Source organism: Pleurodeles waltl, chromosome 11 (assembly GCF_031143425.1).
Source record: "Pleurodeles waltl isolate 20211129_DDA chromosome 11, aPleWal1.hap1.20221129, whole genome shotgun sequence".
Lineage (NCBI taxonomy): Eukaryota > Metazoa > Chordata > Amphibia > Caudata > Salamandridae > Pleurodeles > Pleurodeles waltl.
In genome coordinates this window covers 631,971,849-631,985,083 of record NC_090450.1, presented here as the reverse complement: position 1 = coordinate 631,985,083, position 13,235 = coordinate 631,971,849, and the positions used below count along the sequence as shown (strand labels likewise).

Sequence of the window (13,235 nt, the reverse complement as noted above, 5' to 3'; positions counted from 1 at the left end):
ACTCTGGAGGGAGGAAGGGGCGGGGGGAGGAGAAGTACAGGGGATGGAGTTTTTGCACCACTAACATGGGGAGACAGATTAACACACTGACATAGAATGTCAGGGGGTGAAAACATATACTATGCGTTACAGGGTTCACTCTTTTCTAGGGCAGCATAAGATTCATATAGCCTGTCTCCAGGAAACTGGCTAAGAAGTGGGAGGGGCAGGTGTTCTCCTCGTCCTACTCCTCCTATGCAAGGGGTTTGATGGTCTGGATTGCGCCGGGTGCCCCATTTATGCATAGCTACAGCGAAGCGGATGTGGATGGGAGATATATGCTTGTGCAGGGCACGCTGGATGGATTACCTCTTACTATTCTCAATACTCTAACCCTGAAAGGGATTTGTTTTGACTTATACTGGGTGCTCCCTTGTGTCTGGACAAATCTAAACCTCTCTGATGAGCTCTAATGAGAGCGAAACACGTGTCAGGGGTTGCTTTTACTCATTCCAGGTTGGCTTGGATGGTATTTTACCTATCCAAAGCTGTAATACTGTGCCTGGAGTGGTAAACGGCTTTTGTCATTTTACAGCTCAGCAGGGTTGACACTGTGTCAAACCTATGCTTAAAGACTTTGCTGTACAAATGGCAAAATACTTTGTCACTATCTAACTCGGCGTGGATAGCACTGTGCTGATTCTATGCTTTAAAACTTTGCTAGATAAACAGACATTTGAGGTGAGCAAATCTAGAGTGTTGCTGGTGTTGCAGGGTGCTCCTTGCTAGAGCTGCTCACCACCTAAACTTGGGAACTACCCAGAGTTCTCTATTCTTTTTTGCATATTCTCAATACTTATGCACCTAATGTAGACAGCCAAGCTTTCTTTGATAATATTCCTGAGGTGCTAGGGGAGGGTGTTAGTGACCCCCTAATATGGGCATGAGATTATAATTGTATATTGGATGGTGAAAGGGATCGCTATCCATCTAAATTGGGTACCAAGCCTTTGATGGTGAGGTCTCCCACAGAGGTCATGCACAATTTGGGGCTCTGGGATGGAGGGAGGGAACTGCATCCAGCGAGCAAGGAGTACACTTTAACTCTAGGACGCACAATACATATAGTCGTCTGAACCGTTTCCTCTTGGGCAGTTTAACTCATTCACAGGTGGGGGACGTCAGGCAGCTAGGGAGGTGTTTATCTGATCATGCCCAGGTGTTGCTGCAAATGTAGTGGGGATCTGATACGGAGGTGAGGAACAGTTGGCGCATGCCCACGAATTTCGTAATGGATGCGTGCTGTCGTGAGAAAATAGCAGTGGCCCTTGAAGACTATATGGATCACAACTGGGGGGTGACAGACTCCTGGGAGTGGAATGGGAGGCCCTGAAGGATGTGTTGAGAAGGGTTTTTATAGGCACAGGCTGAATAGTGATATAAAGATTCTATGTAAAATACTGGCTACTCGGCTACGTGGAGTGATTCAGGGCTTGGTGCATGCAGATCAATGTGGTTTCATACCTCAACATAGCATGACTTATAATTTATGTCGTTTAACACATGTCATGCATGAAACTATGGGTGTTGGGGAAGATTTAGCGCTGGTGTTGTTGGACCTAGAGAAGGCGTTTGACACGGTTGAGTGGGGCTACTTACTGGCGGTGTCGCGGGAATGGGATTTGGCCATCATTTCTGCTCTTGGGTTCGTTTGCTGTACACTGCACCTATTGTGCGAGTCCGGTTGGGCGGGGAGCTCTCAGGCTCCTGGAGGACAAGGAGGAGGGGTACCCGGCAGGGCTGCCCTCTCTCACCGCTTCTTTTTGCATTGGCAGTGGAAGCACTGGCGATTTGGCTTCGTGGGCAAACAGGTGCCTTGGGGCGTGCAGGTGGGACGGGTCACTCACATTGTCTCTCTGTATGCTGATGAGGAGTTTCGGTGCCTCTGTTGTTGCAGTTACTGGAGGAATTCGGGGTTATGTCTGGGCTTCAGGTGAACAAGAAGAAGTCGCTACTATTTCCCTTGGGGTCCTTATCTGGTGCTCCGTTGGATGATTTGCCGGGGTGGGGCTAAGGTGGGAGTTAAAAAGTTTTGGATACCTGGGCCTCTAGGTCATTCATACAGTGGAGGTGCATTGAAGCACAATGTTGAGTGGGTGGTGACCGGGCTGGAGCGCTCTGTGTCGTTTTGGAATAGGCTGCCTCTTTCGATTATGGGGAGGGCAGCGGTGGCCAAGATGGTGTTCTTGCTGTGATGCCTCTATCTTGTGCAGAATTCTTTATTTCCGTTAGCAGCTCCACTATTCAAAAGGCTGGATAGTTTGTTGATCTCACTGGTTTGGGCCGGGCTTCGTAGTAAAGTGGCGTTGCCCACACTGCAGAGGGAGATGATGGATAGAGGGTTGGCTATCCCTAATGTCAGGCACTATTATTATGCAGCACACCTACAACATGATGCAAAGTGGATGACTCCGTCTGATAACTGGGAGAAGTGACTTTTGTCGGGTATAATGTGAGGAGAGGAATTGGTGCATGCCTTGATGACGGGAGGTCGATTGGAGGCTGCTGTTTCTTACTTGGTTAGAACTACTGCATGGATTTGGGAACAGGCAGTCAAGAAAGTGATTTGCCGTGCTCCATTTGACATGGAATTGAGGGTCTGGGATTTAGCCCCTTTCAGGAATATGGATACTGTAATGTCAATGGATGCATGGAGAGCGGGAGGTTGCTTATTAGCCGGTGATTTATATCCCAATGGGGAGTTTATCTCCTTTCAGGCTGCACGAAATACGTTTGGACTGAGCCCTGGGCAGTTTCTGAGGAACGCTAAGATGGAGAGCGTGGCTCAAGAGGTTTGGTCTGGATTTCCGATGGCTCCTCCTGCATCGCAGGTGATGAACGGATTGTTAAACTGGGGGGAAGAATTTCACTTGATTACCCTGTTTTATTAAGCGCTCTGGGGGGATCAGCCAGGTTTGGAGTGTGTAGCATGTAGGGCATGGGATTGAGAACTGGAAGACCCTTTGGAGGATGCAGAGTGGGATATGGCTCTATCATTGGTGCGCACAGTCTCCTGTAACAACAGATTTAAGCTCCTACATTTTAACTTTGTTCACCCTGTATATCTCACACATGCCCCTCTTAAGATTGATCAGACAAAGGTGGTTGGGTGTCCTAGAAGTGGGGAGATAGGTGCGACCTTTCTGCACATGGCTTGGTCCTGTAGGGAGGTGCAGCACTTCTGACGGGAGGTGATCCCGATAACAGATAGGGTCACAGGATTGGGGCTCGAAGCGACACCTTTGACCTGTCTTTTAGGTGTGATGCGTAGATCAAAAGGCAAGCGTATCCCACATAGACTCGCACAGCTTGCATTGGTATTGGCTAGACATAGATCCGCCAAGCGGGAACCGCCAGAAGACCGTACCGCGGTCGAAAGACCGCGGCGGTCATTCTGGGTTTCCCACTGGGCTGGCGGGCGACCGCCAAAAGGCCGCCCGCCAGCCCAGTGGGAAACAGCCTTCCCACGAGGACGCCGGCTCAGAATTGAGCCGGCGGAGTGGGAAGGTGCGACGGGTGCAGTAGCACCCGTCGCGTATTTCAGTGTCTGCATAGCAGACACTGAAATACTTTGTGGGGCCCTCTTACGGGGGCCCCGCGGCACCCCCTACCGCCATCCTGTTCCTGGCGGTAGGGGGTGTCAGAATCCCCATGGCGGCGGAGCGCGCTCCGCCGCCATGGAGGATTCTCAAGGGCAGCGGAAAGTCGCGGTACACCGCCGACTTTCCGTTTCTGGCCGCGGCTGAACCGCCGCGGTCAGAATGCCCAGCGGTGCACCGCCAGCCTGTTGGCGGTGCTACCGCCAACCTCCGCCATGGCGGTAATTACCGCCAGGGTCAGAATGACCCCCAGAGTGTCTATAGGCTGGATGAGTTTTTGGTGCCCTACTATTCCTTTTTGGACTCGAGATGTACTGAAGTGGGGTGCTGCTGAAGAGCAGAATATGTGAATGACACGTAGGTAAGAGGGTGCCCTAAGAGATATAATGGCCAGGGGGCATTACTGGAACGCTTCTTGGGGGCGGAGGAGTCCAGTTCTGATCGCAGCACTGAAGATGAGGGCTGACACTTGGGTTGTTGTGTGGTTCAGAAGATGTGACAACCAACTGTGGTATAATTATGTTGTTGTGCCCATGGTATTATGAGGAATTGGTTACTCAGCAAATTCTTGGTAAGGGAGGTTGGGGGTTTCCACTGTTGTGCTACTTGGCTTTGCTCAGTTTGTTGTATATTTCACGCCTCTACTTCGACTCTGGGGTTATGTACATAATATGTCTCCTCACACTGATATGCACTGCACTGTTTTTATCTTCTGTTGTTCTGTCGAACAAAATTCAATAAAACAGAGGGTTTTTTAAAAAAAAGACAGCTATTCTTTTGTAATAACTGTAGATAGGCGTAAGTTTGCTCTTCAAAAATTGTGACGAATTAAATAGTTCTCATTGACACTTCAGAAAAAATGTTTAAAGATTCAAGGTTCAGACTAAGCATTTAACTTCCCAGGGATCAAGTCATTTTTTAGTACACACTTTGATTCTGATTTACAAATGCAGGCAAAAATCCTAGAGGTGAATTGTAGGCTGGTCACTTGACATGATTTGACACATTTTTACCTTTAGATAACCCTGTTATTTTTTCATGTTAAATGCACTTCTCGGAACTAAATGATAGATTATTTATGCTGTTGATGTTTTTTCCATAGCTACATGTGACCACTGAATTGTAGAATTGATATTGTACTTATCCGACAGGCAGTGCATTATAATGTGCAGAGTACATGGGTAGGAGAGTGTTGTTCTTTGTTTTGGATCTATTTAGGCAGCATTTGGGTACGCTGCATGAGTGGCCATAGGCGTGCTCTTATCTTGTCTTAGGACTCAGCACTTATCAGTGCAACGAAAGACGAGGTGTGAGAGATAGTACAACTATATTTGTAGCTACATCACTGTTCTAAATCACTCTGCGGGTCCTACATTATATTTATAGTTCTCTTTGTACTTTTTATTCCATTACCCATGCTAACTGCAGCAGTTGGGTTTCCCATCTTTAGGTCTTGTCAGTTGAAGGAGAGAGGAGAATAGAGGACAGGCACAAGGAAGACGGGCAAGGGAAGAATATCATTCCACTGAAAAGACACAACTTCGTGCACGCTTTTGGAATTTAAATATCTCTACCATGCCTCAGTATCTTTCGTTCGAGTCTACGCATGCAAATTCTAGACTTTCTCCCCTTCAGGACATGTGCTTTACCGCACCCAGCATGTTACTAGCATATCAATGAAATGTCTCCACCTTGGCTTTATCCTGATAGAGATATGGCCTCTTGATTAGGCAAAATACTTTAGGGCAGGTAAATCAATTGATGGACATACAGTATCATAACCCCCTATTCACATTAACCTTAGCCTAGCTCTCCCAGCATACCCTAACAACCATTAAATTCCGCTCCTATGTTGTTACCTTCAGTTAGTCATCCCTTATTCAGTACTGCTCCACAGGTGTCCTGTGCAACAAGTGCATGGTTTCAAACATAAACATGGCTGCTTCAATACTTAATTTCTGCATCCAAGCCTTAAACATTTCCAACTTTTCTAAATCATGCCTCAGTTTATTCACCATCTTTGAAGCATCAGTCCACTGACAGACATTCATATCACCTGAAAACGTGAGTTTAACATTAGACAAGGGCAAAATGCAGTGTGCAGGTAATGAGTTCAAATCCAGGCAAGGCAGATTCATCCTTTCATCCTACTGAAGGTCAGTAAACTTAGTACTAATAACTGGTTAATTATGATATCTGTAACTTATAGCACTGAGAAATGCATGAAGAGCTATATGTAACAACATATAAACATGATGGAGGAAGCTAGTTATCTATGTAGTGACACAATGTAGGGGGTCACTACAAAGATCGTCCAGGGCGACCCTTAGTGGTTTATAAGGGTAAGAAATGACAATCCCCAAAGCGCTCTTTTGTGGTAGTTTGGGAAAGCAGTTAGGCTTAGTTAGGCTCATCAGAAGGTAGTGCTAAGCATTTGCTGATAAATGAGACACACACTCAAGAAGCAACTCAAGACCAACTGGTTAGAAAAGTAGTTACTTTGTTTGTATTATTTATAAACACCAGAACATTTACAGAAAAATAAATGAAGTTGCAGTTCTTAGGACGATTTGTAAATAAGTAACACTTAGTAGATAAACGTGCTTTTACGCAGCACAGGTTCTGGAGTACTGTCGCTGCGTAAGAGTCCTTATAATCAGTTCTCGAGGGTCCCGTGCAAGTAGTAGGGTGCTAGGGGTGCAAAGTTACAGATGAGACCAGCACTTTAGGTTTACCCATCTAGGAGCGTCCGGGTGCAGTGCTGTTGTTCGTGTCAGGCTCCTGCGCACCAAACACTTGGTGACGAGGGGGGACCACCTGAAAAGCGAATGTACAGGGGAATTGAGGACAAGTCCGGGAGATCCAAACGGGGGATCAGTCGGTTAGCATCCAGAGAGCAGGACACCATTGGAAGTCGTGGACCCGAGGTGGGGTGCTCAGGTGCAGTGGATTGTTAGCGGTGTCCAGGCACACATGGTTCTTTGGGTGACCTGCAGATGGAGAGACAGAACAAGGCAACTAGACAAACAAGAAGGCTGTCCTCTGCGATGCTGACGTCCTTTGCCGGCAGGTCTTCGGTTCTACTCTTCTGAGTCCAGGGTGGGCTTCAACAAGCTTTGGTTAGTGAAAGGGGTCCAGTATCCCAGGTGCTGGTGCAGCTTGGCTCTAATGGATCCTATCTCACTTAGGGAGAGACAGATCTGGCCTACAGGGCTAGTGCTGCGACGGTGACCCGGGGTTAGCAGGTCAGTGAATTGGGTGTTGCGGTTGGTGCCTGCAAGAAGCAGAGCAGTGGTTTCTCCACTTCAAGGGAGATGCTGATGGGTTGGTGAAGTGCTGGGGATCCTCCAAGGCTTTTGGAATTCCCACAGCTCCAGGACGAGTCGTGATTGTCAGGACGGCAGCAGGTAAGCAAGCAGGGTTTTGCACCAAAAGTTTACCAAGCGTGTGCAGATCTCACTCTTCCAGCTCTTCTGTGTCCTCTTCTTTTTGATGTCAGACGAATCCGGCTTCTGGAGTCGAGGAGCCGCCAAAATACTAAATTTAGGGGCATTTTATGGGAGTGTAGAGTAGTAGCCAATGGGCTACTTACCCTTAAAGGTGTCTACATCCCTACATGAACCACTTCCTGTGGGGAGAGGGCATATTCATATCCTAGTTCCAACCAAAACCAAGATGGTGGAACCCTTCTTCGAGTGCCCACCTCAGGGAGCCCACCTTAGGGGTGTGGTTAGCTCTGAGGTGGTACACGCCTACTGACTAGTTGATCTTCCCACCTGTCCTGGTGCCAAATGGGCCTGAGGGCAGGGGGTGGCTACACCCAGGACTGAGGAATCCGTGAGGGTATGCATACCAAAGGCAGCAGGGTTGTTGAATACCCTGGCCTTGGTATGCAGATCTGCTAGCCATCCATAGGAGTGGATGTTAACACCCCTGTCCAGGACAGGCATTCTTTCCGACCTCTGAGAGCACAGGCTCTCACCTCCAGGGGGTCAGAAACGTGTCAGGTGGTGGTTTACTGGACAAAACTAGTCAGTAAGCACACCAAGAGACTAGTGGAGCTCAGGGGGCACCTCTAAGGTGCCCTCTGGCTGCACATCTGAATACATCTGAGGAATGCATCAGCCCAGATTTATTAAGACAAGGTGTTTGATACCAAACGCCATAGGGTTCAGTGAGGCTATTATGTGACTGGGTCACGCGTGTTGATGAGTGTCCAGCACATACCTTAAAATGGCTTCCCAGCTCACTTGCAATGCTCAGCAATGGGAATGAGCGTCACAGGGTCAAACCCACTTGTGCAGATATGTCCATGCACTGAGTGTACTGCACCTTGCCTTTGGGCTCTTAGGCCTGCCCAAGGGGTGACTTACATATACTTAGCTGCAGTAATAGGGGCATGGAACACCAAGGGTGGCTCATGTTGTGTTTTCTCCTGGTTTGCACTAGGACATGCAGACTGCAATGGCAGCTGTGTGTTCCTCATTTTAGGGGGCTCCTGAAGGTGGCAATCCGTGCTGTGGCCCTTAAGGACCCTCTCCTCTACCCAGGCCCTAGCTATCACTTATTAGGGATTTACACGGGTGGAGGAGTGTGCCAACTGTACACCATGTTACCTGTCTTTGAGGAAAGAGCACTGGGGGCCTGTTTATCAGTAACCCAGTGCACCTCAGTCAAAAAACCTTGGTACCAGTGGCAAAAAGTGTTGGGTGGCCATGTCCAAAAAAAGGCACTTTCCTACACATTATTAATATATGCTTGTCTGAAATTTTACCCACGCTTTTTACCTCTCCTTTCACCATTTTCAGCCCCCAGTGCCTAAAGTGTAGAATTTGCATGTCAACGGGCAATTTATAAATATGTATATGCTCTTAAAGAGTGCAGGTGGCATGGCCTTTTTATCAAAATTAATGGTGCGGAGGTAGAGAACGCAGGCAGAGATGGTGAGGTGGCAGATTTGAGTTAAGTATGGCAGTGGGATAAATACAAAGGAAAAAACATTTTTTTCACTCTGTTCAATGACTGAAAGTGGCAAAAGCATCAATAAAAATACAGAATGAGACTTGAGTTCTATAAATGAGGCATCCTACACAACTCATGTCCAACAATACACCCCAGACCTCTTATCCTTTACTCGCCCTACAGAGAAAATTCCCATATCAAGTATTCTGCATGCCCTCCTGCCGCGATCTAAGTCCCGGAGTTTTGATCCTGCTCATTGTCGTCCCTTTAACTAAGTCCCATCTCAGGTGATCTGCAAACTTAATTGCCCAAGAACGCACCAGACCTGCATACTCACTCATCGACAGCAAAGCCCCTAGTATTTTGCACTCATGCCTACCACAGACCTACTTTTGGGGCCCTTGTAGATATTCCTGCACACTGAATATAATGGTGCCGTAATGAGATTATAATAGTATTGTTGTAGTAATCATATCAGATATATTGCTTATGTACTGCCACGCAACCACAATCACAATATGCAGTTGAATTAGAAATTCCACAATGATAATAAAGTTACAGGAAAATGTATGTAACGTATGTGAAATAATCTGATCAAGTAACTGCTAATATTTGCATAATGTTATCACTCCTGCAACATGCAACTGAGAAAAATGTGCACTTCAAATAAATTCATAAGAGTGCAGATTTGATTAATATCATAATTTAATAAATGGAAAAAATAGAACAGACTACCAATACCTTAAAACAGAATGACGTTTTTTGGCGACATACAGTGGTCTTGGTGCTTTAATGTGAGACGCAATTATCATGAATATGTTACGTTCTTAGCCAACAAAACAAGAGCGTTAACTTAATATGCAGTCAGGGGCGTAGCTTGGTCAATGACATTTTGGGTGCTGGTGGTAGTGAAGGGAGCTTCAGATTTTCCAACAACCACGCTGGCATTTAATGTTAAAATACATTGTACAACAAGGAGAGTGTATGAGAGGGGCTTATGGGTCAGTGGAAAGTGAGAGGAATGCAGACTGGTAGGATTACTAGAGAAAACACAAGATTTTGAAAAAATAACCAATATTTTTGAAGACTTTCAAAACAGAGATAGAGAGAGTGTGTGTTTTTATCTATGTATATATATATATCCCTGGTGAAATCCAACGGGCTCCTTACCATACCTGACTAAAACCACTTGTACCCAACTATTTATCAAACAATATATTTATCTGGGGGGAGTAACACCCCAAAGACCCTCCCTGAAGCTAAACCCCTGTATGCAGTAGTCACCTAATAGCAAACTTGAGTGACATCGCTATACTTACTGCTGAAAGGGGATAAAGTGCTGTTTCTCTTCATCGTCCACTTTGCCATGCATGATATCGGAAATGTCCATCACTGCAATTATAGAAAATAATCACACTTGTGTGGGCAAATAAGTATTTAAATACATGCTCTGCGATGTGCACTCATAACTGTGGTTGCTTGACCCAAACATTGCGTTGTCTTACAGAGGCCTTAGGAGAAAACTATCACCAATAAACATCAATATTTAACATGCCACAGCACACATCCCACTGTTCACCCTCATACAACCCATCATCCCAAGATGAAGGGTCAGAAGGATGGGGAATGGTTCAGACTTGTGTGCTTTGTTAACACAAGGTGGTTTAACAGTGAAAAGAAACTAAAAAACAAAATAACATCGAAGACAGTACAAAAGACAAGATGAACAAATCTGTGATGGGTTGCATTTGGTATGGCCTACCATGCCTGTATATCTAACCCAGTAAGAAATGAGCAGACAATTCATTAGGTATCTATCTTGCCCTCTTATTGTTTGCTATGCTGTAAATAAGTTTTGATCATGTGTAGGATCATAGGGCCAGATTTAGATGTGGGCTGTAACAGACCCGCTGTCAGTTTTCCAATTGAAAACCTGTCCGCTGCCTTGGCGGTCTGCCCCTCAGATTTAGATGTTGGAAGTCCCATAGGCAAAGGCCCGCATTAGTTCCACTGTCTCCGCCAATAACCTCCACCTGCATCTATGGCACCATAGGAAATAATGGCTAGTGGCAGGACTCCAGTCACCTTTACTGCCATGCAGATTTGGAAGTGCCTTGCCTCCAGGTCAACTGTGGTGGTCCAAACGCCACACACAAGTTGGCAGAAATGAGGTAAAAACATACCTTTTTTCCCCACTTCCACTTCTGTTTTCGACTGAAAAAGCTCTTCTATCACTGCTGTCACCAGTCCACAGAGAAAGCAGGACCTGTGATGTTGTCCTTCCTGCAGTGTATGAGAGTCTGTACGTGTATGCTTGTGTGTGACGCGGTTGGATGGTTGAGGGGGAGAGAGCTGGAATGGGTGATGTCTGTGTCAGTATGTGTGCCACTTACATTTTGGTTTGATGTTGTGTACGTTTAGTTCTGTGTTCTGTGCAACATTCATGTGAGTGTTGTGTGGCAGTCGCTGTCATGATGTGTGTAGTTGTGCATGTGTGTGACAGTTTTCAGATAAGTGTGTAGTTGTTTTGGTCATTGTGCTTGTGTCGTGTGTGGGTGCAGTGTGCATAGTATGTATGTTGCATGTGTGTGTTGTGTCATCGATGTATGACCACGTGGGTTTTCGGCATGTACATGTTGTGTAGTGTTGGAATGGCAATAGATAATGATGTGTAAATGGTGTGTTGTGCAAGTGGATACACGTGGCTAAGGTACAGTGAGTGTGTGTGTGTGTGTGTGTGTGTGTGTGTGTGTGTGTGAGTGAGAGTGAGTGAGTGTGACTCAGCTCTATTCATAGCTACTGCCTGATGTCCACCGAGTCCAACGACGGCCTCCTGCTGCAAGTAATTCGCTGGCAGTCCCCCATCTGCAGGACTGTAACATTAAAATATGGTTGTTGGGAACCTGCCAGCCTGGTGGCTAGGAAGAGTATTCCATGGTGGCGGTCTGCAGCTTAGCCGTTAAACATATAAATACAGTAGGTGTTACACCAGACTGGCGGTAACACCCCTAAGATCTAAATCAGGCCCATAGTCTAAGGAAGGAAACACAAAAGTAAAACCACACCTACTGTGATTAATAAAAAGACAACTCTGGAAGAAGATGAAAAAAAGATGAAGATGGTAGGTGATTCCATTATTTTCTATAAACTACTCTCTTAAAGGTCCAAACAGAAGACAGAATTCTTGAGTCAGTTTATGTACATGGTCACCTGAGTCCCCATCAACTAGAGGCCACCCAGAAGAATATACTAAAACTACCATCACTCCTGCCAGCCCCTTTCTCTTCATAGCCCTGGTTTGGCTTGTCATTTTAACATTTAAAATTATGTTTTGAGGAAGAGTTTGTGAACCAAGTGAACACATTTTTACATTAGGGCTAGCATGTGACTTGGGGCTCAATTTTACCTTTTTTATTCGAGGACCTTGGGGCAGAGGGGGAAACTGACCAGTAATTTTGTAGCTGATGGTCCCCTTTCTCTGATAAAGGCTGCCTCTATCTCAGGGTGGATCACACCAGTTGAGTCATGTCCAGTAGGTACTTCCTGTGACCTGAGCATCCCTATTTAATGAGCAAGTACACTGAGCATGAGGTCAAAGGCCATCTTTGAATTGGGTATCTGAACGATCAGAAGATGACTAATTTACTAGGAATAGGCAGGCAACATGCCCTATCACTGATAATTGAGAGTAAGACGATATTACTATGTTTAGCGGATAGAACACAGGCACTTTAGCACTTGTTAGCAGTGGTAAAGTGAGTTAAGTCCTAAGTCCAGCAACAACAAAGTCAGCAAAAAAAGGAGAAGTGAAGGCAAAAGGTTGGTGAAAACCACACCAAGCATGTTAGGTCCTACAGCCACTTTCAGTACCATCTTCGAAATTTGAGAATCCTAACAAATGAAATCCTAAGAACAAATTGTTCAGGAGAACTACCCTTTTTCTGCAAGTTGCATTCAAGTGGACGTGAAGCTGCAGGAGCACAACATAAAGACCACAATTAATATATGTCAGACTAACACAAGCCTCGATTCTGACAAGGTTGATCATTTTTACAGTAATTGGACTACTTGTAGGATCTGGCTGCTTGGTATATGACTGGACTGACTGTGGCTGTGAACAGGAGAAACTAGAAAGTGAAATGTCTTTGCCAAGTTGAATGGAGCACGAAGGAGAACATGTTTTCCTTCTCTCCTTGTGTTTTCCCCTTCCATGACAACTAAGCTCACAAATAATTCATTTTTATTTAAAGGAGGCGAGAACACAGAAGTCAAAGAAGTATGATGAAAGAAGATACTAATGATACATTTTACCTAGCTACCTTAAGTTAATACTTTTGAATCTGCTATGCTAGAAGTGAATAATATTTATTTAGCTATGTAACTGTTTTGTAAAGTTCTAGCTTACGAAATGAGCCACTCTGTAGAGCTATAACAGGGATTCAGAAGGTAGAAACAACCAACATTCAGTCTTTAAGAGGAATTTAAAACTCCCCGAGTACGTGAAACACCATTCTCATAGCTACAATTCCATTTTAAGGTCAGTAACTCTTCCTCAGATATCAATAATAGATATTGGAGGACAGCAATCAAGAGTGAAACAAAAAGTGGGAGCAGCAAAATCACTGAAAACTTTGA

At 45.6% G+C, this 13,235-nt stretch overlaps 1 protein-coding gene across 1 annotated transcript in view; it reads right to left on the bottom strand.

Annotated features, from left to right (window-relative positions):
* Nucleotides 1-13,235, bottom strand: part of DOCK5 (dedicator of cytokinesis 5) — a 799,955-nt gene that overhangs the window by 418,858 nt on the left and 367,862 nt on the right. Inside the window, exon 11 of the mRNA XM_069214140.1 lies at nucleotides 9,920-9,992. Coding sequence (XP_069070241.1) covers nucleotides 9,920-9,992 — 73 coding nt within the window. The remainder of the gene's footprint in view (nucleotides 1-9,919; nucleotides 9,993-13,235) is intronic.